This window comes from Rattus norvegicus, chromosome 20 (genome assembly GCF_036323735.1).
Source record: "Rattus norvegicus strain BN/NHsdMcwi chromosome 20, GRCr8, whole genome shotgun sequence".
Lineage (NCBI taxonomy): Eukaryota > Metazoa > Chordata > Mammalia > Rodentia > Muridae > Rattus > Rattus norvegicus.
In genome coordinates, this window is record NC_086038.1 from 46,595,647 (window position 1) to 46,619,193 (window position 23,547).

Consider the following 23,547-nt stretch of genomic DNA (forward strand, 5'->3'; position numbering starts at 1 on the left):
CTGATGCCAGAAGAGGGCATCAGATTCCTGGCGCTAGAATTAGAGGTGGTTGTGAGCCTTCCAATGAGAGAGAGCACTGAACTCTGCTTCTGCAGAGGAGTAAGGGCTCCTAACCAGTGAACCAGAATCTTTTCAACCCCCGGTTCTAATAGATTTAAATACCCACCTACTGTCAGTGGCTTCCACACTGCTCCGTCTGTAGTAACTTAGGGTTTGAGAACTGGATAATAAGGAATTGGGCCCATCCACCACGAGTGCCACAAGAAGGAGGGTTTACCAGAGATCAATTGAGGCTGGCCGCGTTGCATTTAAGATTGGTACCTATGGGCCAGGCTTGAGAAACTAGGGGAGAGGTTTCTAGGCAGATTTTTTTAGAGGCAGTCTGCAATCTGATTGATAATTGAGCTGACACCAGACCCTAATGTCACCACTCTAGAATAGTCCCTGGGCTTTGCTTATCTTGTTCCTTTCTGTCTCCCCTCAGTCTGATGAAATCCTCTTCAAGAACTAGGTCCTAGATTGTGGCAGAAGGCTTCTTGGGCCTCTGTTGTTGTTGTAAAATTATAAAAATAAAATGCTGTCTTTTATCCCCCACTAGGTCTGGCACCACCGTGCCCCAAGATATCTGCTGGCTATCCTAAGTCTCAGGCAGGAAAGCGTCTCACCCGCTCTGCTCCACCCCATATCACAATGCCAAAGGCCTCTCTCTGAGCCTGGCAGCCATCTCTCTACCTGTCTAGTTCCCAAGGCAGGTTTCCACCATGCCAGACACACACATTCCCAACTCCGTGGCGGCCCAATGTCTCTAGCCGCCTCACACTCTCTCACACTTAAATCGCTACATAAAAGAACACACAACACAATGACCTTTGGCCCAATTGATAAGATACAATCGCCCACCTAAACATACAAAGCCCTGTACACACCCATCCCTTAAGAATATTCATAACAACCTGTAAAGGTGCAGCGCGGAATCTTAACGTCAGCCTCCATGTTCTCTCCGCTGCAGCTTCACTCTCATCCTTCCTGTCTCCCGTTTTTTTGTCTCCTCTTCCTTCAAACTTTTCTCCCACCCATTCTTCCTTCTCATCCAATGACAGGCTTCATTCTATCCTGTACATGCCTCACCTGCATGACGACATCATCCCACACTCTGGCACATATGTGAACATACGTGAAGCAGTGAGTGGGTCTTGCATATCTTGGACCCTATACTCAGCACACAGTAAGTGCCCACTCAATGTGTATGAGACCTTTTTGGAAAAAGGCTTCCTGCCCTCCCTCATTAGACAGGCGAATCTGCATTTATCTTCCGCTCACGTGATCTTGTCTTCGTTCACCTCCTCTTGCTGTCATGGCTGCACAGACTGGGTGGTCTACAGGTATTTGGTGGAGGCTGGGCTGTCTAAGAGCGTGGTGCTGGGCATCTGGGGATGGCTTGCAGACTCTGTCAGAACATGAAGACAACTAACTCAATCCTGTGGAAACCATGGACATTCATGAGGGCGGATCCCTAATGACCCAGTCACCTCTCAGAGCCCCCTTCTTAATATCACCACAGTGGTAGTTCAACAAGAGCTTTAGAGGGAGCATTTAAATAGCAACCTGTGTGAAGCAGGCAGATGGAGAGGATACGTGTGTGGTCGTGGTTGGCACTGGTCGCACCTGTCAAGGTTTATGTCATAGAACTTGCCCCTGTTCCTCTTAGCTACTGACCTAACCCAGGCAATGGCAGAAGACACTGGTCTGTGTCTAGGCCTGGCTCCCTGCCTTATACTGATAGGTTAGCTTGTGTGGGTTTTTGTTTGGTATTGTGTATGTGTTACAGGTTTATGTATCCCTGTGTACAGGTGTGTGTTGACGCATGTGTAGGTGTCTGAATGTGCATGTGGAAACCAGAGGCCAGTGGTGGCTTCCTGTTTCTCTCCACCGTATTTTTAATTTTTTAATTAAATTGATCTAAACATCCAGCTAATAGGTTGTGGGTTTCCGAACCAACCACATATTTTCCTGTGAGAAATTCACTCTAAGTATGGTGATATCAATAGGTTAAAAGGTAATGCTAATCCGAGGACTGGAGAGATGGCTCAGTGGTTAAGAGCTGGCTGGCTCTTGCTGAAGACCTGAGTTCCACAGAGTCTGACTCTAGAGCCAGTGAGACCTGATGCTTCTGGTTTCCACGGGCACCTGCGTACACACATGTGCACAAATCCACGTATGTATCTAAAGTTAATACAAAGAAAGTCGGATGACTTGGATTTTGCAGTGATTCTGAGATCTGACACCAAAGATATGAACAATGCAAGAAAAAACAGGCGAATTGGGACTGCAACAACATTAAAAACTTGTGCATCAAAGGGCAGCATCGAGAAAATAAAAAGACAACCCACACCAACAGTGCGGGAATAAATAAAAACACCCCCGGCACAGGCGATGTAGCTAGGACGTTGAGTGCTTGCTGGTATGATGAGGCCCTGGGGTCCATCTCCAGCACCCCAGCACAAACCTGAGAGGCTTAGCAGCATTAGATATAGGCATCTTTCTTTTAGAGACACCAATGAACCTGGAGCTCACTGGTGTGGCGTAGACTGGCTGGCCAAAGAACTGTAGGGATCAACGGGCTGTCTCTCCCATCGCCAACCGACCCCTGGGGTTGCATACATGCTCTGCTGTATCTGGCTTTTATGTAAACATTAGGGCTCCTAGCCTACGTAGGTCCTCGTGTTTGTGTGTTCACCAAGTGAGCCATCGCCACAGTTTTCACTCCAGTCTTCTGGCTGAAGACGTCAAAAGTCTAGCATCACTCAGGGCTTCTAACTCCAGGCCAGCAAGCGTCTGCAGAGGCCTAGACTAGCATGGGCTTGAGTCCTTACGTATGTACCCAGTGGGCGATGGTTAGGTGCCTAGTATGTGCCAGGCTTGGAGCAAAAGGTTACCCCTGCCCTTGAGGAAGAACCAGAAGTTAACAAAAATAAATAATAAAAGATTTCACTAAATAGAAGAAAGATTTCAGGGCCAGCTCAGTGTGGCTCCGTGGGTAAAAAGCACTTGCCACCCAAGCCCGATGATCTGTGTTTGATTCCTGGACCCCATGGTGGGAGGAGAGAACCTCGTCCTCCTACCCAAGCAAAGGCACACGTGCACACTCACCCACACCCCTCTGGTGCGCTCTCTCTCTCTCTCTCTCTCTCTCTCTCTCTCTCTCTCTCTCTCTGTGTGTGTGTGTGTGTGTGTGTGTGTGTGTGTGTGTGTGTGTGTGTGTGTGTATGTGCTAGTGAATGGTGTGCTGTGTGTATGTGCTTGTGAGTGATGGTGTGTGTGTCTGTGTGTATGAGTGTGTGTGTGTATATGTGTGTGTGCTGGTGAATGGTGGTGGTGGTGGTGGTGGTGGTGGTGGTGGTGTGTGTGTGTGTGTGTGTGTGTGTGTGTGTGCAGGGGTAAAAGGGACGGCTATGGCAGGAAGATACCAAATAGGCAAAGTACTGGAAGCCAATCTCCAAATATGTCTGGGGCAGAACAAGACATCCCCGAGGGATCGTGGAAGGCAGAAGAGGCAGGTTTGATGGGGGCACAGGAGGAGTTCTGGTCCTCATTTTAAGAGAGTGAGGGATTACTGAAGGGTTTAGAGCAGGGAGGTGACGTCAGATTTGTACCTGACAGCTCCCTCCTGACTGCAGTGAGGAAGAAGGTTGCCTGGAGGAAGGAGAGGCAGGCACCAGAGCAAACACAGAGAGGCAGGCATAAGGCTGCAGCAGCAAGTGGCTTCAGGGCAAGAAGCACTGCTGCTGGAACAGTGATGCTGGAACATGGGCAGCAAGGTGGGCACACCTAGAGTCATTGGGTAAATCCTCGTTTACAAAAGCAGTTACGTTGTAATGGCCTTAACTAGAGTCGGGTAGGACCCCATTTGTGATTATAAGCTCAATGTGGAAATTCATGACTGACCACATCTTTATCCCCTCCCATGCAGGCAACTCATTGAAGGAACCGAAGTTCTTAGACGTCTCGAATTAGTCCCAACAGAGAACGAAAGACCGTTGGTCCTTTGCAGTATCACAGACAGTGGGATTCTTTATACATGATTTTCACACCAGTCACCTTCTCCGTGGTGCTTTGTTGCTGTGCATTTGGTCAGCTGTTCCTATCTTTAATTAAATGGTGCTTGATAATATTGGGAGGCAATGGCAGACACAGCAGGCTGTGTCTAACACTTCATCATTGCCCCCTTTCCTCTCCCCCCCCCCCCATCACACAGGCTACAAAAACAAAATACTCAGTTTCCTGGGCTCCTTTACAACGGAGAGCCATTTGAGAGCACCGTGGCTAATGGGTCAGAGGGAAGCCAGCGATCTGGCTCCCACTCCTTCTTGAATACAGATAGGCTGGAAGCCAGGGCCACTGCTGGGCTGTCAGCCTCAGCCTTACCACCTCCTATTTCTGGTCTTTTTTACTACACAAGGCAGAAAGACCTCTCGGTTCTATTCCCGGTGGCTCTTTTGTTACTCGTGGCTTTGAACATTATTAACCTAGCAATGTACCAAGTGATTTTTTAAATCTAAAGCATTTGTAAATGAATTGTCCTGTTTGTTACTAATTGCTGTCATGATAAACTTGGTAACTCACTAACACAACAGCAGAAACAACTGAGCATGAAGTTACCTTGCTGTGCCTAGCATGCAGGGAGGACACGTGTATTAGATGTTGTAAATAGAATCTGTGTCTATGAGCCATGCCAACCATATGAACAGCAAGGGCTTGGGTTGGTCCTTGTGGTAGATCCCAATGGACATTGCCAGAGCTCTGTTTTATCAGTTGCCGCTCCCTCTGAAGGTCCCTGTGATGGTTTGCATATGCTTGGTCCAGGGACTGGCACTATTAGAAGGTGTGGCCTTGTTGGAGGAAGTGTGTCACTGTGGGGTGGGCTTGGAGACCCTCCTCCTAGCTGCCTGAGGATGCTCAGTCTGCTCCTGGCTTCCTTCAGGTGAAGATGTAGAACTCCCAGCTCCTCCTGCACCAGGCCTGCCTGGATGCTGCCATGCTCCTGCCTTGATGATAGTGGACTGAACCTCTGACCCTGTAAGCCAGCCCCAATTAAATGTTGTCCTTTGTAAGACTTGCATTGGTCATGGTGTCTGTTCACAGCAATGAGACCCTAACTAAGACAGTCACTAAAGCTACATCACTTGTAGGGAAGGGTTTTAAATATAGACCAGCAAGCCCTGTTCTTGACCTCCTGAGCCATAGTCTCTAGGAGAGAGAATCTCAAAATGGAGACAGGGATTCGTGTTCATGTTGTTGTCTCTTACTTGGACAGCCATGCCCCAGTCACTTAGGAATCACGAGATGACAAAGTCCCCAATTTCAGCAGCCCTGGTGGCGTCACCATAGCACATTGGTGGCTGCTCAGTTCCTCCTACTACCTCTACCCTTGTGCCTCTCTCTCTCCCACTTTTCTGACCCTGTTCCAAAGCAGATTTGTCCTCCAAAGACTCTGAAAGGGACAGGCTGTCCATTGATTTGGGGCTTGCTAAAAGCAGGCATAAGCTAAAATTAGGCATATATTTATTTTGAGACGATTACAGATTCGAAGGAAGTTGCAAAAACAGCACAGAGGAGTCTGGGCACCCTTCACCCAGTTCTCCCAGTGCCTCCATCCTATGTAACTGTGGTACAGCATCAAAATAAGCAGCTGGTATTGCTGCAAGGGTGTGATGTCATTTCGCCACACGACACTTTGTGTCACATGTAATGAAAGTCCACCAGCCTGAAGATTATCTTCAGGCTACTCCCCACTCTTACCCTGTATTAGTAAGTGGACGCCGGTACAGAGCTCTCACATAGATGCAGACATTCGCACGTTCCGAATTGTGGATGTGGACTCTAGAGCAGACTGCCTGGGTTGGGGAGTAGGCTCCGCCCTTTCCCACCTGCACCGGCTTCCGTGCCTTCTTTGGACCTTTGTTTCCTCCTGTGAAGACTGTCCTCCGAGTTCCCTGGCTTACACTTTGCATAAAGAACTGGGGAGAGACTTGCTATGCTGTCAGTGCTCAGCAGACGGCTGCTCCTTTGGAGGTCACTAAGTGTGACCTGTAGGACTTGGCCTTGGAATGTGTGCTCGGTAAAATTCTCCAAGGCTCACCAAGAGCCACATCAGAGTGTGTTCCTCCTCCGTCTTCATAGAGCTCTGGGATTCTGAGAACCCAAGCTGTTCTTCATTTGGAAATCCTAAAACAAGAGCCTCGCTATGTAGCCCAGGCTGGCCTTGAACTCACAATCATCCTGCCTTGGCCTTCCGAGTACTGCGACTGTAGGTACGCGCCACTGTAGCAGCAATTATTTATAACCGCTGCCCGGGGTCTCTTCCCCACCTTTGGTTATTGAGTTCCCAGATGAAAGACACACACACAGCCTTTATATGTACAATAAGCCCTAAATGGCATAGCAGCTGGGCAGCTGCCTCCCTCCATGCTGTTAGAATCCACTTTCCTCTGGATAACCCCAAGTTATTACTATTTACTGTGTTCTATCTGGGCTGCTCTTAGCTCCAACTGGGCAGTCCTCAGGGCCATGCTCTCTAGATCCTTAACCCGTGGCAGCTTCACCTTCCTCCTCTCCGGCATGTTGTTCTTCCATGTGGTCCTCCTCCAACCCAAGCCTATGAAACCTAAACCCCACTTAATGTCTCCCATGCCCAGCTATTAGCTGTTGGCATCTTTACTTACCAATTACAATTAACTAGGAGCAGGATCACTTAGCATCTATGTGCGAACTCTCTCATCTCTGGGGCAACCAGTTTTGTGAGCCCGAATTAGCATTAGAATACAGGCATGGGCCATCCCACTACACACTCCCATAACTGAATCACTAAGCCCTGGCTGTCCTGCAGACCCTCCCTCTAGGATCTGAGCTAGTCCTCAGGTCATGATGGTGGTATCACAAAGGGAACAGGACTTGCCACCAAGACTTACCAAAGGGAATCCCTGTGCTTTCCAGGGATCCTGGTTAAAACACGTGACAGAACTGGTGACGTGGTAACAGCAGGTTTTACGATGGGGAATTATCAATGACCTTACATACTTTATCTGACACTGTGAAAGAACTGATACAGGAAACTGGTCCAGTACTAGCTCCTGCTTGTAATTCCAGCAACAGAGAAGTGGAGGCAGGTGGTCAGCCAGCATGGGACATAGTTTTCAAGTTGGGCCGAGGTTATTCAGCAAGTTCAGACCACCCAGGGGTACCTGAGAAACTATAAAAAGAAGAAAAGATTCCTATGTCCTTTAGTAACAATGTGAAAGTAGAATTCTGTCAGTCTTCAGAGGTGGCAAGCCATTATCCCTTCCTCATTTCTGCTCTATGTCTGGGCTGCAGAAACCTTAATTTCAAATCTGTGTGTACTGAGGTTTTGTCTTTTACCGTCTATTGTAATGCTAAGTGTGGGCCCTCAAGATCAGGAGTCTGCACCATAGCCTGTGACCCTGCCACTGATGTAATTATGATACGTGAATAAAGATAGTTTGGTCAATAGCTGGGCAGAAGAGACATAGGCAGGGTTTAGGTTTCGAGGGCTTTTGGGGAGAGGACAGCCAAGAGAAGAAAAGAAGGTACAAAGGAGGAGAAAGGAGAAGCTGCCATGGGTTAAGGGTCTAGAGAGCATGGCTCTGAGGGCTGCCCAATTGGAGCTAAGAGCAGCCCAGATGAAACAAGTAAATAGGAAGTAATAACTCGGGATTATTGATAGGAAAGTGAATTCTAACAGCATGGAGGGGAGGCAGCTGCCTGGCTATTGTTGTGTTTAGGGCTTATTGTAGATATAAAGGTTCTGAGTATGCCTTTTATCTGGGTAGAAACCTTAGGCTAGGATTTAAAGTAATTTCTCCCACGTGTGCAGTGGTTCATATGACCACCATTTAAAGTATGCAGTGATCCTCCACAGTGGACGTTGAGACAAGAGGAGCAGAATTATCCTTTATTCACATGCCTTGAGACCACCCTAGACTACCTGAGATCCTGTCTCAAAATAAATTTGAAAATCAAATAATAAAATTTAAAATGGCATTTGTCCCCGACTATCAACAGTTACTGATTATTTGGTAATGAATGGTTTAGTAACGCCATGACCCCAGATTCTTTTTTTTTTTTTAAGATTTATTCATTTATTATATATAAGTACACTATAGCTGTCTTCAGATACACCAGAAGAGGGCATCGGATCTCTTTACAGATGGTTGTGAGCCACCATGTGGTTGCTGGGAATTGAACTCAGGACCTCTGGAAGAGCAGTCAGTGCTCTTAACCGCTGAGCCATCTCTCCAGCCCCCATGACCCCAGATTCTTGAATTTTTTTTTCTTTTTCTTTTTTTTTCAGAGCTGGGGACCGAACCCAGGGCCTTGCGGTTGCTAGGCAAGCGCTCTACTACTGAGCTAAATCCCCAACCCCAGATTCTTGAATTTTTATATCGTACAAGTATTTTAAGTTAAACATGTTTGTTTTGGACTGAAAGCAAGTGAAGACATTAATAATGATGGCTGGCACAACAGATACCTAATAAAGACTCGGTAATGTCTCCCAACAAAACCAGTTCAGTGACAGTGTGTCATCTTTCAAGGGGCATTAAGACTATCATACTGTGTTGTTGCCAGTTTTCACTGATACCATAGGAATTTTTCAGTAAACCAAATGAACTAATTCAAAGGTGTCTCCCTAACATTCAAACTTTCTTCCCTACCCTCCCAAAATGGAATCACTACCTTTTACACAATGTAAATATCTGATATGCATAATATCTGATATGTGACCCCCAAGGGGGTCTAGCACATTAGTTTTCAACTAAGGTTGTTGATTTTACCATTGGGGAGCACTGGAAATGTTAGGGGTTGTGTTGGCACAAGGGAAGGGTAGTGTGTTTTCTACCTTCTCCTAGATAGAGGCCAGGTTGTTATTATACAACCTATAAAGACGAGACGGGAAGAGTCGACTAACCTACAACCACAATAGTGTCAAAGTTGAGAAACAGGGTAATAGACAGAATTCTGCTCCTTTAAACTGGAAATAAAGCTGTTTCTACAACTGACTAAAGTCAGTTCCTTGATCTAGTTCTGCAGATGCCATTGAAATAAAGCGAGCTAGTAGTTTGTTAGTCTTGAAACTGTCCCCTTAGAAAGCCGAAAGGATCTGATGACTAAAGTTGGAACAGTCAAGTGACAAGCTGTTTAATCAATGGTCCCCACAGCAAAGTGCGTTCATCCTAGGGGACAAATGAGATCATCGATCTGGGAGCAGGAGGAAAAGAAACGTAACCTCTGCTCTTAAATCTTCCAACGTCACGAGTTGAGTAGTCAGCCTTCTTTTAGCCTCGATGTCACGTGAGGCATTTGAGAAAACAGCAGCTTCGCTAAAGCACATATGATGGCTACTTATTGACTGCACCCTAATGCTAAGACCACCGGTTAGGTTTAGCTTACAGAGTTCACCCACAAGGCAACACTGAACTCGCTACTGGCAGAAATGAGGGCCTCCAATCTTCCGCTAAAGTTGTAAAAACGCGTCTACAGTCGTTTTTAAAAATGTGTACTACAGCTGAGATTCTTGTTATGACACTTAAATTACAACATAAAACACCACGGCAAATGCTTGGCAAATGCTAAGCAGTCAAGACAGCATTACATACCCCGACTCATGCATGAGGGGCAATCGTTCTATCAAATGAGCAGCATCCCCAGCTCTACAGATCATTTTCAAGTTTTATTTAAAAAAAAAAAACAAAAAACAAAAACAAAAACAAAAAAAAAACCAAAACCTTAATAAAAGTACGTCAAGCGTTGAGTATTTTGTGAGACCAGCATCAGATGGCGCTCACGACTACGGAAAGCCAGAGTCAGACAGACACTGAAAATGCTGGTTCTGCCACCAGGCAATCCTAGTATCAGGGTCAGGTCACTTTCCCCAAGTCTCGTACTTTCTCACTTGTGTGGGAAGGGACACGAAGGCTTTTTCATCCTTGACCGTTTCTTTCTGACCACAGTGATTGGTGTTGGGAGAGGTCGGCCGCTACTGCGGATCTCTGAGTCACTCGGAAGAAGCAGGTTAGGCAAGGGCACCGATGGCGGTTACGACATGGAAGCGTCCGGGACAGAAGATCACTTTCGGTCCCACCCACAACCACCCGCACTGAACCCGCGGCCGGGAAGAAACTCCTTGATCACGAGGCCCCGTCATTACCCTGAGTCCCCGAACTCTTTAAAAAAAAATCACACTTAAAAATACATCAAACTTCAAGGGGAAAAGGCCGCGCCAACAGAGCCCTAAGGGAGCGAGCGCTGCCAGCACAACACAAACCCAGCGGTCTCAGACTCTACCCGGCTAAACCGAACTCCGCAGCGCGCTACCGAAGGGGTCACGTGACCCATCGCGGCCCGCCTCCCAGGCGGTGCAGGGAGACGCCCCCCGCTGCGTCACGTGGGCAGTTCCATCCTTGCCGGCGCGGGGGAGGGCCTTCTGTGGTCCCGATGTGAGGAGAGCTCCATTGTGTCGCGCGTGGCCCTCTCAGGACAAGAAGGACCGCTTTGCGACTCAAAGGACTGCTGCCTCAGAGGAGCAACATGGCGGCGGCCTCCTCGGCCGCCTCTTCCCCTCCTGCCGGCTTCCTGGTGGTCTCACCCGCCCCGCCCCCCGCCGGGCCGATCACGTGACCGCCGCGCGCTCCGGCGGGGCGGGCTTCTCGGGGGCGGCGCCGCAGGGACGCAGGGCTGGACGGAACCTGGCTTGCCGCAGCTTTTCTCCTGGACGCCTGGGCTGAGGACACGATGTCGGGCGCCTCCCGCGGACTGTTCTGGGCCGCCACCTGCCTCGCCGCGCTCTGCCTGTCGGCCGCGCAGAGCAACAGCAGCGCATCTCCCAACGTGACTGACCCGCCGACCACGACCAGCAAAGTGGTCCCGACGACGCTCACCACCACCAAGCCGCCAGGTGGGCGCCCGCCACACGGGCCGAGCCGGTGGGGACTCGCGCAACATGGCCGCCTGGCCCGAGCGCGACGGCCCTACGGGTGGGGAGCGAAGGCTCCGGGCGAGCTAGGCCGCGGGGCTGCTCCCGCTCCCCGAGCTTTACCCTCCGGGGCGCCAACCCCCAAGCGCCTGGTAACTCCGCGCCGCAGCTCGAGACGGCGACGTGGCTTGCTTCCGAGGTGGCAGTTGGGAGTAATTGGGCGCCCGGCAGTCGGCGGGGAGCGCAAACTTTGGGCTCGTGGGACAGGTTCTTGTGCTCCCCTCGAGGCTTCTCCGGAAGTTTAAGTGAAGGCGTTGGGGGTGAGGGGGGAACTTAAAGATGCATTGGTTGTCCCTTTCCCCCTCCCACCAGCGAGGCTCTAAGAAATTCAGTCTCCTGTAACTTCACGGTGACTTAGCCCAGCGGTGTTGGCTGTATCTGAGATTTGGGTGGTCAGGGATGAACGAGGCTTGTGGCGAATGATGAGAAGTGAAACCTAGGGGCATATAGAAGAAAGAGCAAGATCTGATCTCCCGGGAACAAGCCCTGTGTTTTGAGGGCTGTGGAGTTAAATTGAAATCAAGTCTATCCATTTTTCTGAAATCCAATCAAGGAACACGCCTTTTGTTCAACTCTAGGGTTCGTTAAGGCTTGTACAAATCGGCGTAGGCCGTGACAACGCAAATGAGACAGAAGATAGATTTGAAGTAATGAGGCGAAAACACGACGTGTTTTAAATTGGCTGTTGCACTTAATCTAGTAACTGCGCTTTTCAACCTAAAGATTGACTTGTTCCAGTGCCTTTTCTAGTTTCAACGTTTTGTACGAATAAAACTGTGTGCAATACCAGATTTTTGTTAGACTCGGAAGGATGCTAGGGCAACGTTCAAATTTTTTTTTTTTTTTGGTTCTTTTTTTCGGAGCTGGGGACCGAACCCAGGGCCTTGCGCTTCCTAGGTAAGCGCTCTACCACTGAGCTAAATCCCCAGCCCCCGTTCAAATATTTTTAAATGAACAAAGCAAATTCTGGGAATTTCTATCATAGTTAAGGTGATAAAAGCAGAATATTTTTTGACTCCTACCTACTCTACCTACTTGACAATTTCCTCCCAGACTTGTAATGTGTGGGTTCTTCATAGTGTTTTAAGAGAAGCCTGGAAATACTAAGTTAATTGCCTCTGTATAGCTGAAATCCCGCACAGAGGAGATAACTAGCAATTTTCTAGCAATTATGGGATAAGCTGCAGGGTGGAAAGGAGCCTTCCAAAGGCTTGACCCAGGATCAGGCTTCCGAGACTGTGAATGGGGTGTCTTAACGTATGCTTTGTCAAGGCCTCTTCGTGGCCCAGTTTTAGTAAATAAGTATTGGGATCTAGGGCTTCTGCAGAACAGTTTGGGCAGGCAAGATGAAAGCAAAGGAGAAAGTTTCTAGTTTCTAGAGAAGAAAGGAAATTAGCCCCATTCTGTACGACCATTTCTTTATCCAGACATAGAATCGGCCGGCTAAGTTCTTCTGGATAGTTTGGTTTAGTGGTTTTCAACTTTCCAAATGCTGCCACCCCTTAATACAGTTGCTCATGTTGTGGAGGCCCCAACCCTAAAGTTACTTTGTAACTGCTTTATAACTGTAATTGTGTTACTTGTGTTGAGTCATACTGTAAATATCTGATAGGCAGATGGTCTTAGCAGACCCCAGTGAAAGGGCCAGTCCGCCCACCCACACCCAGAGAAGGGTCAGGACCCGCGCGGGTTTAGATTGCTGTCAGACTCGGGTATGAAAGTGGCCCGGTAAGGTGCATCTCCTGACTGTGGAGAAGACTGGAAACCGAATCACTGATGAAGATAGAATCTGAGAAATTAGCTTGTTTCTAGTAGAATTAAATTTTTCCAAACTTGCACTCTTTATTAAAACTTCTTTCTCTGGTGTTTAGCGGCAGTGGTTTCTCTGTTGGTGTTTACCAGTTTGTCTTGAGAATCCATGAGTGTATCTTCAGTCTTGTGAAGGATTGTTGACTATCGCTTCCCAGTACTGAGTATGCCTGCTGGCCTCTTCTCCTTAAGTCTCCTTACGGTTTCATAGGTGACGATTGGAACTTTTCATTGGTTTTGCTTTCGAGGCTCTGGCTACTGTGGAACCCACTCTGTAGGCTAGTCTGGAGCTCAGAGATTCTTCTGCCTTTTCCCCCTGAAGTGCTGGGATTAAAGGTGTGCTACACTGTCCCAGGCTTACATTTTTTTTTTAAATAATCATTTGTATGTACATGTATGTGAACACACTTGTGCCACAGCATGTAAGAGGAGGTCAGAAGACTACATTGGTTCTCCTTCCACCATGTGGGCCCAGGGGATTGAACTCAGGTCATCAACCTTGATTTGCTGGCCCATGTTTGAAATTTCTTAGTTAACCATTTAGTAACTATTTTGTGGGATTATCAATTATTAAAGCTATAACTAATGCTTATTGTTGAGAATAGATGCAGAGCAAGCTAATGAAATGTCAACTCATTAATTAATTAATTTCATAATTCCCGCCCCCCCAGAAACCTGTGAGAGCTTCAACAGCTGTGTTTCCTGTGTCAACGCCACCTTGACTAATAATATTACCTGCGTCTGGCTAGATTGCCATGAAGGTGAGAAACAAGTCACAGCTCTATTTTAGAGACTTGAATATTTGGAAATTCTGTAGAATATTTAAGGTGGTGTGAAATATTTATTTTCTAAATTCAATACTTCTGTAGTTTCTTAACGTTTTCCTTGGAAATCTCTCCCCTCCCACTTTTGATTTCTTAAGCTTAACTGTTAAGATTTAGTAGCTTTAAAAGGAAGATAGATTTTAGATCCTCAGAATGATTAAAGTTCCTTTGGAAGTGGAGTCATTTTGGGAGCTAGACTATAGAGACGAGGTGTGGAGAACTGTTAACTGCTTAGCTGTGAAGCAGCAATCAGAAGGGAGAGCTGCTTTCTGTGCCTTTGTTCGCTAAGTTCATTAACTTAGCCATAGCTGAAGGCTGTGAGCTAGACAGAAGTCTGCTGAAATCTAAGATTTCTCTTAGAATTATATTACAACGTAGACTACTGTTTCCTCTTAAGGTAAGATGCTTGCAGCTTTCTCTAGCTGCAAAGCATTTTATTTAAGATCTGTTAGGATTTGTTTCAGCATCCCTGGAGGTAAAGAAACCATAGTTTTGTTTTTTTTCAATAAAAACAGAGTCCCGTGTCCCTTTACTCAGTGAGTATTAGAAGTAGTACACAGAGTTCAGAATGCTCGGTAGAGATTAGTTGGGAGTTAAGGGCCTCTTGCTTCTGCGGACCCTCGCCCTACTGCCTCTGTTGGGAGACTGTGGCCACACCCCCTGTAGACTGGCTGGTTATCTGTCCAGTATACTCAAGAGGCCTTTTAGCTTGTCTCTACGACAGTGGGAAAGGGATAACAGTTTTCATTGTTCATCAGTCTTTAAAAAACAAAAGTCCCACTCTGTGCTAAGGCTGGTTTCAGCTTGAGACCTTGAGACCCTTGTATACCCCTGCTAGAGTGCTAGGGTCACAGCTTGAGACCTTGAGACCCTTGTACACCCCTGCTAGAGTGCTAGGGTCACAGTCACAGGAGTGCACCAACCACATTGGCTTGGTGCTTTTTTTTTTTTTTTTTTTTTTGGTTCTTTTTTTTTTTTTTTTTTCGGAGCTGGGGACCGAACCCAGGGCCTTGCGCTTCCTAGGCAAGCGCCCTACCACTGAGCTAAATCCCCAGCCCCGGCTTGGTGCTTTCTTTAGTGTGTTCTGGAGCTTAGAGGCACAGCCACAGGTGTAGTGTAAGTGAGTAATTGCTCTTTGTCTCTCTTTTTCATAGCAAATAAGACCTATTGTTCAAGTGAATTAGTAAGTAATTGTACCCAGAAGACCAGTACTGACTCCTGTTCTGGTAAGTTTCACTTGAGCTGCTTGGGAAAGTGACCACATAGGGTGGGTAAGGTCATTACTGTGCTCGATGTTAACATTTAGACACTGGTGGCCTGTCCTGTTGATAGAAAGGATGGTAGTTTAAGTTCTGGTTTCATGATTCAGCTGTAAATCTTTTAATTTTCTGCTTTGTTCTGTTGAATTGACTAATGTTCCATTTCTCCCTTTTAAGTGTTAGAACTAAGTAGACTTGTGTCTTTTGTATTTGATGAACTCTGACTTTTACTATTTACCCTGAAAGATCCTAGTCCTAAACAAGGGGGCCTCCCTCATCCCCACCCTTGTGCTGTTCACCCTTGCTTTGTGTCACCTCTGTCACCATGGACTGCCAGAGCCCCCTATTTCCCAAGTGCGTGACTTGGGGTAAGCATGACCAGCTAGCTAATAGTTGTTTTTCCTGATGTTACTGTAAGTTGATAGGGAAATCAAACAAGGGACTTAGCCTTTCTGTCACTTCTCAGAAATGGTTTAAACCTTCCCTATGTAAAGTGGGTACTCATGTTCCAGTCATCACATTGCTTTTTTATTATTCCCTTGCCCGCAAGAGGGGAAAGAAAGCGTAAGGCCTGAATCCATCTTGTAGAAGTTTGTTAGAAGCATGTGTGGCTACTTAGCTGTGAGAATGCCTTAGAAATGTTTTAGGGGGAAGTGAGATGCCACAGAAACTGATGGTTTTGTTTCTAAGGAAGGGGAAACTGATGCTGGGTATGGTTAACTGCGTCATTTAAGAATGATGTCTGCTGGGGTTGGGGATTTAGCTCAGTGGTAGAGTGCTTGCCTAGCAAGCGCAAGGCCCTGGGTTCGGTCCCCAGCTCCGAAAAAAAGAAAAAAGAAAAAAAAAAAAAAAAGAATGATGTCTGCTGTAAAACTAAACAAGTTGTGTTCTCAGAGTTGAAACTGTTGTTACAGCTTGCTTTGCACAGCTTACTGTATCTCTCTTTTCCAGTAATACCTACCACCCCAGTGCCAACCAATTCTACAGGTAATGCAGGATGATTTTTTTTCTATCTTATTCTTTGTGACTAGCTAAGAGATGTTAGTGTAGTTTTAAAGATTAGCAAGGATTTATTACTCATGGACCACAGTAGTAGTGCGAGTATGGCCTTTGTGACGTTGCGTATAACTCTTTGAATATTTTCTTTTTAGTGACTCAACAGGGTTCACTTTGTACATTGAGCCCTTGAACTACTTTGTGTGGATGTTTTATAACACAGTTCCCATTTTAAGCAATATGCCAGAATGTTTTTAGAAATTAATTATCTTGATTTTTACGTGTATAACGAGTATATGTACCTTATGTGAAAATGGATAATAGGTGTGTTTGGGGGTTTTTGTTTGTTTGTTTTTTTGTTTTTCCCTTTTACTGTAAGACGGTGCTATCTTTCTCCTCATACGATGGGACAATTAGTTTATCTCACTGACAACAGCAAGTCTTAGGGAGTAGTAGTAAACCGTTTATTCCAGGACGAGAGCTCGTCCAGATGGTGAACTGCAGAGGAGACAGGAATTAGCCATTACTTTGTTGCTTTCAGAAAGGTGAATGTGTAGTCAGTGAGCATTGTACATGGGGATTTGTATGTTGGTGTGAATTGAATGGGGCAGAAATGACAGCCTGTGGGAGATACTGACACTGGAAAATATGGGGAGACCAGGCCAGATGAAGCAGGGTGGTTCACACATGCGGAGATGTGAGGGTACAGTGACACAATGCTAAGTATCTTGTACTAGGTGACAGTAAGTGTGGCACACTTGACAGTCAAAAGCAAGACTGAGCAGCTCCTCTGTGTGCCTTGCCTAAGAGACTGAGATGGTAGCTAAACTTGTCATATGACCAGACTTCTATTTTAATAAATTATATTAGGGCCTGTGCAGATTAAAAGACCAAAGTGGTCTTGAAGTCAGCTATAGTAGAAATGGACGTGCTCCAGGAACCTGCAGATGCTACCAACTATCTCAGTGGGCTGTTGGTAAAGAGCTGACATTGACCTCACTTCAAGAGTGGACAGAGAAAACCAAATATCAGATCTATAGGATTCTTCTCATACCATCACACAAAACTAATGTCTTAAAATTGAAAAGGTTGATAACATACTTAATTTTTAAAGTTAAACTATAAAAGGAAATAAAAGTGTTAGGATGGTCATACCTTCTAATATAGCGATTGTGTCATTGCTTCCCTTTAGTATTTCTTGGATGTATATGATTTCAGAACTGGCCAGTTAGAATTGGATAACCAATTAGGGGGGTAATCAAGGGACTCAGTCGTGGGGAAAAGAGAGATGAGGTAGGCCACAAAAGGACAGCTTGAAAGTTAGTTTTCTCCTTCCTTTACCTGGGTTCTGGAGAGTGAAACTTGTTAGCAGGTTTGCACAGCAAGTGCTTTTGGTGGCTGGGCTATGGTATCTTACTAGCCTTCATATCAATGTCAATAAAAGTTCTACCATAATCCAATAAGAATAAGAATATCTTAGCCTACAAGGATCCTGTTAACTCTGGGGTGCCAGCAATGCCTTTTGGAGAGTTCTGCACACTTCAGTGACGTTTGTTTTAAAGCCCAGTGTTGGTGTCATCACTACTGAAGAACAGACCTTCCTTTTATGTTAGAACTTGGGGGCTGCCAAGTTGACTCAGCATTTGCCACCAAGCCTGGTGGCCTAAGTTTCATCTCTGAGACCCACGTGACAGAAGGAACAAACCAGCTGCAGGTTGGCTTCCACACTGTGCCTGTGCCATCTGTGCACCCATCCATAGACTCACAGATACAAGTGTCTCACTGTATCGCCCTGGGGGGCCTGGAGCTTGATGTGCACCACCACACCTGACAAGTGTTAATTTCTATAAACTTATTTTTTTTTTTTAGAACTGGTAGAAGATTTTTTGAGTCTACATTTAGTAGTGGATGTTTGTAACCAAGTGCTTCATTTTTGGGGGTCATTTGGTTGGTACTTTGATCTCATACAGAGTGGGAGAGTGTCATCCAAATTGAGCTAGCCTTAGGTGCTAACACTAATCAGTAAGGTTTCCTTGGAACCCAACTGTGCCTGCTTATTTCCTTGTCCTTGACTGCTTTTGTATTACAAAAAGCCTGCTCTGCCCCTTAGCAAAGCATGGTACTTACAGTACACTGGGTTGTGTGTTTCAGTTGTATACACTAACATACTTTGTCATAAAATCAAAATTGATCATAAAAGAATGAAACCTGTAACTCTTTCCTAAATATGCTTGTTCCTCTTTGTCTTCTTGCAGACTTTGTCTGTGCCTTTGTGTGTGTGTCATGTGGTGTGTGTGAGAGTGTGATAAAAACAGGTCTATGCTGGCTGAATGTGTCAATATATATGTAATGACTTATATTGGATCATTGACTTAAACTTGGCTTCTGTTCTCTAAAAAACTAAAAGTAGGATAATTGTGAAGTTAGAAATTTGAGTTCTTAAATATATTTTGTTTCCATTCCAGCTAAGCCTACAACTCGGCCTTCCTCTCCTACACCTACTCCCTCAGTTGTCACATCAGGTAACTGGGCTTTCTGAACTACCAGTGAAGCAGTGTGTTTCTTGAGCTGATGCCAGGGTCCATTTCTACTCTTGGATCCTGTGGACTGAAGCAGCTTCTAACATAGAACACCAAGGCAGAAGTGGCTCCTTACGGTCTACAGGAGTCCTTTTCTGATTGATATGTATGGTCACTTTTGGCCTGGCCCTGTAGACATAGTAAAGGTGTTTTCTCTAAAACCCTTCTCTACTCAGAAGCTAAATCTGATTTGTGACTCCCAGTTATTCAGAAGGAGTGGTACCATGAACAGTTTTGGTAAAAGGAAAACTGTTGTTTTTAATTAGATCAATCTGAAAAGCCAAGATTTGCACTTCCTATTTTTCTTAAGTTTTTCATTTTCTTAGACTCTTCTACCCTGTGATGTTGTGGCTTCCTGCTTATGCTGCTTCGCAGTCTCAGGAAAGCCGCTGTTTTCACACACACACTCTCTTTCTCTCTCTCTTTCAGAATGCAAATACTTGAAGTAAACTTTTAAAAATATTATTTACATGTATGTGTGTGCATGTGTCTGAGGTTAGGGGCATCCCCTGGAACTAGAATTACAAGCAGTTATAAGCAGTCTGATGTGGGTGCTGGGAGTTGAGCTTGGGTCCTCTGTAAGAACAATACGTGCCTTTACTGACTAAGCCATCTAGCCAGTTCAAATATTGTCTTTGTTTGAAGTCTTTAGAACTTGCTTCTATGCTGGCTAAGCTCCACTCCTGGCTAATGTTAAAGTTGGTCAGCTTACCAAAGCCTTCGGAGCCTGCAGTATATGATCTAGTTTGACAGTAAAGTGTACTTTATTTAGATGGTGTTACACAGTCATGTAGCCGGTTTGTTTCCTATTGAAACATTTTATTCCCTTAATAATTTTAGTTTTCGTGTTCTTTTTTCTTCTGACTTGCTATAATACTGTTTCATAAAACAGAATTAAACTGACATTACTTTTAGATCCTTGTTTGTAGAAATTCTGGTTTCAAAGTTTGTTTTCCTTATGGCTATACAATGCTTTTTCGTGATGCAAAATAAACTAGCAGAGTGTTATTGAATGTATTTACAACTACTGTTACTTTGTTGAAATTATAGATTATTATTTTTGTTAGCTTGAAAAATAGCAACTTAATTTTTATATACCTTGTCTAGCTAGTAAAACCAAAATATTTAACATTTTAACAATTAACCAAAATAATATTAACAAAATTATTGCATGTTTTAGAAGTACTTTATAAATTTTCAAGGGAACAGTTTATATGCCATCAAAGCTCTTACCTATTTGAAACTTTCTAGCAATATTACCCGTATCATATCCTGAGCAGAATGATGAACAGAATTTGGCTTAAAGTGGAGATAAATTCTAGTTTTAAAAACATGACTCAGGAATAGAATTTATACAGGAAACATGACCTGTATAGAATTTAACTCAAGGCAGAGTTAGTGCCCGGGTGGGTCTGGAAATTGTAAATGCCATGACACTTACTGAAGGTCCTTTGCTTTATCATCATAGCAGGTGCAACAAATACCACTGTGACTCCAACCTCACAGCCTGAGCGGAAGTCCACCTTTGATGCAGCCAGCTTCATTGGAGGAATCGTCCTTGTCTTGGGTGTGCAGGCTGTAATTTTCTTTCTCTATAAATTCTGCAAATCTAAAGAACGAAATTACCATACTCTGTAAACAGACCCATTAAATTAATGTGGACTGGCAGTTAACTTGTGTAACTCAACTGAAACCAAAATATTCCAGAAGTCCCACATGGAAGACGCTGTTCCAGGACCTTTACATTTCCAGAGGATGCATACAGGATATTGTGGAGCACTATCCTTGAAGAAAAGTCAGTTAAACCATTTTGCTCAACAGGAATATTTAAAATATTCTGCATGAATCCATATGGCTGTCGTCTTTTGTTTAAAATGGCTGCTGCTGTGGGATTGTGTTTTTCCCTCTGACATGCCAAATGTAACTTCCTGTAAGTTATGGAAAGTGCTGTCCTGTGCAGGCAGCTTCTGACTCTGCAGTCTAAATGTAGTCCCTAGCAACCTAGAGTCTGTTATTTTCGTCCTAACTTGAGATGTCACTTAGTGGCCAGAATTGAGAAGAGTGCCAAGTGACCACCCGTCAAGCAGATTGAGGGCCATCGCTTCAGACATGGATTAAATTTATTTAGTTCTAAACTACCCCTAGAGTAAAATTTTGTGCTTGATAAATTGTATTTTATATATTAAAAATAAGATGCCACACGGCATTCCAGACTTAGAATAAGGAAAAGGATACATAGACAGTAATACGCAGCAGGTCTTGTTCATACTCATAAAGTACCATATTAAGAAATAGAACAGTGCCTTAAGACAGACCAAGATGTCAGCAGAACGGAAAATGTGTTCACACTGGGAGGCAAAGCTTGGTCTGAGAATGTAATGTTGGTGTGAGCAGCAGAAACCTGCTTTTAGATAACATACTGTTAATATTTAATTAAAACCATTGGTTTTTCCAGAGCTGAGAACTAGAAGCTAAAGAATAATTCTAAGCTGAAAGGCTTCCTTCTATCAAACCATCTAACATTTTCTTAGGGCTATTGAATAGATATAAAATCGATTTCTCTTTCTCTCTGTACACAGTGTATCCAAATATTATACCTTAAGGATTCCTACCAGGTTTTCCTGAGAAGTAGCTTTTATGTGAGGCAAGAAAGAAGTAGGTTGTAGGTAGAATCATTTTCTAGTTCTTTAAATGAGACAATCACTTTGTTTTCTAATAGTTGTGATCTGTGTAGCTTAAAGAAACCTTAGGGTTTGCAAGAGATTGCTATAGATTTCCAGTGATGATGCCCTGGCTGAATAGGCTTGTCTCTCCTTTAGCCTGTACCTCTTTTCTTCCTCCTTGGTTTCAGTCCCCATGTGCTATAATCATGCAAACTTTTATTTCAATAGCTTCTGTCAAGCACTAAGTTTGCAGTCCTGGGGTCGCTTCCCCCTTGCCTCTGACACACTGCACTAGTCTAGAGGGTGTCATTGGAAATAGGCTTTGGTTTCCTGCCTCATGCAAGTGTGTGCTTGCTTGTTTGTTTAGAGTAGCACAGTTTAGCACTTGGTTTCCAGGGTTTTATAATAGAAAAGGCAGTTTGATGTGAATTGGTTCATAAAGTGAAACGAATGACGTCTCTATTTCCTTGTCACTTGCTGGTACAGCTGAAGTTTGTTTTACTTGCACATTTGTACATATATCTAATGTTTTCAAGTGCCTTACTTGTTTAAACTCTGGCTTCAGAGGTTTTGGGGGAAAGATAGGTTTACCTCACAGTTAGTTTCCATTATAATCTAGGTTCCTCACACAAATCTATTTCAGTGCCATGGCTGTTAGTTTTCAGTGAGTGCTCAAGTTCTTTTGAAAGTACACAGAATTCCCATTCCTTAAAAAGGTGGCAAAATCAGTTTGTCATTTGCTTCCATGTGACTCCTTGCACCATATAAATGTCAGCGTATGTAACAAGTTTTATGAGAATGTAACTTAATTTGAAGGTCCTGTAATTTTGAGCACTGCTCTAACACTGTAGGAAGTTAGTGACAGTTTGCAGGTCTCTACATAAGCTCTCGCCACAGAGTTCACAGCTGCCCTGACTCTTTCCCATTTTTGTTTAGCAAGGTAGTATTTTGAGCCATCAGTGATTTTGGGTTTTTTAATCCAGAAGGTATGTAGAAACCTTTCAGAGTTTTCATCTGATTTGTCCGGAGGCTCTAGTTCTGTCAAATACCTTATTTCACCTTTCCTATATTTGCTGCACAAGCAGACACTGCTGTACTTAGAAATTTCTATTTGAGTTCATTAAAAAACTACAAAACTAATGTGTATGCGTATCAAACTGATTTAAAATAAATATGTTTATTAGTCTCTTGATCAAAAGTGTCATATTTTGATTATGAAATTTAACACTGTGTTTGCCTTACCTGTCCCATCTGAGGCTGGCTTGTCACTGCTTGTCTTGCTCCTGAAGGTTGGTGTGTAGGTGGGAGCTAATGGCTGCGAATTAGTGGGGAACAGAACCCTAGCAATGATTGATAGCTGGGCCGATGTAAGGGACATGCGTCCAGCTCACGTTAACCAAGAGAGAGTGAGTGTCACAGGACTACTTTGTGGGTTCCAAGGATTGAGCACAGGTTGTAGGACAAGTATCTTTTTCCACTGAGCCATCTTGCCAGCCACATCCTGCCCTTTAGTTCTGAGTGCATATGGAATAAAACTTTGCTTCTGTTTAGTATGTTGAGCCATGTGCTGCCATATGAAGTCTGGTTCTGTTGGACAATGCGCAGAAACATCTATGTTTGATTTCTTCAGTTACTAAAGTTACTGCTCCCCTGCAGGTCTGGATGTAAGGTTAGATTCAGTGATTTGCCTTAGAACTGAGGCCACTTAACACCTTGTTAGTCTTATAATTTGGTGATTTCGTAAAACTTCATAGCAAGCTTCCTAAAACACTGACACAGATTATTGAGTGAGTAGTAGCAGTTGGACTAGGTTTTGCTGGGTACTTTAATTCAGAGGGTGTGTATTAGCGCTTTAATTCAGTAGTGTCAGACTGTTGTTAGTGGGTCTGTTGGTACATCAGGCTTTTGTATATCTCGCCTCCTGACCTCACTTGTATTTTGTTTCGATGCAAAAACTATTCATAATACACCACTGGCAGTAAGTCATTTCTGCTTTGTTTTGTTTTTTAAGAGTTTTTTTTGGTTTTTTTTTTTTTTTTTTTTTTTGGTCTTTTTTTCGGAGCTGGGGAGCTGGGGAGCTGGGGACCGAACCCAGGGCCTTGCGCTTCCTAGGCAAGCGCTCTACCACTGAGCTAAATCCCCAACCCCTTAAGAGTTTTTAATACGGAATCTAAGGTTCCTATTCTTTGCATTCATATCTGTAAACTTTGGTCTCTTGTTTTAATTATGTGCTGTGACAAGTCTGTTAGCATCTTTTGTACATGTTTACCTCCACTACTAATTGTAAGCAAGTTGACTATTGTGGGCTGTGTTGTAGTTTTCGTGTGTGTGTGTGTGTGTTTATAGATCTATTAAGGTGTTGTATCTCCC

At 44.6% G+C, this 23,547-nt stretch overlaps 2 protein-coding genes across 4 annotated transcripts in view; both read left to right on the plus strand.

Moving 5' to 3' along the window:
• The window catches only part of Ppil6 (peptidylprolyl isomerase like 6), a 28,823-nt gene extending 23,710 nt beyond the window's left edge, over positions 1-5,113 (plus strand). Inside the window, exons 8-9 of one of the 3 annotated variants that reach the window (XM_017601826.3) lie at positions 1,101-1,225; positions 3,971-5,113. In XM_017601826.3, coding sequence (XP_017457315.1) covers positions 1,101-1,225; positions 3,971-4,014 — 169 coding nt within the window. In that variant the 3' untranslated portion in view covers positions 4,015-5,113. Of the gene's footprint in view, positions 1-598; positions 1,226-3,970 lie in introns of those variants that run through there. The other 2 variants (XM_001064326.7, XM_039099297.2) reach the window with 2 other exon arrangements.
• Positions 5,114-10,792: 5,679 nt separating this feature from the next.
• Positions 10,793-22,369, plus strand: Cd164 (CD164 molecule). Its single transcript, NM_031812.1, has 6 exons — positions 10,793-10,969; positions 13,528-13,617; positions 14,835-14,906; positions 15,891-15,926; positions 18,401-18,457; positions 19,983-22,369. Exons 1-6 carry the CDS (start codon positions 10,807-10,809, stop codon positions 20,150-20,152), a joined length of 588 nt encoding a protein of 195 aa, NP_114000.1. The 5' UTR covers positions 10,793-10,806; the 3' UTR covers positions 20,153-22,369.
• The last annotated feature ends 1,178 nt before the right edge of the window (positions 22,370-23,547 follow it).

Coding starts and splice junctions, on each gene's coding strand:
- Cd164 (NM_031812.1), top strand. CDS start 10,807: ATGTCGGGCGCCTCCCGCGGACTGTTCTGGGCCGCCACCTGCCTCGCC. Junction 13,618..14,834: donor CTGGCTAGATTGCCATGAAG/GTGAGAAACAAG, acceptor TCTTTTTCATAG/CAAATAAGACCTATTGTTCA. Junction 14,907..15,890: donor CAGTACTGACTCCTGTTCTG/GTAAGTTTCACT, acceptor TCTCTTTTCCAG/TAATACCTACCACCCCAGTG.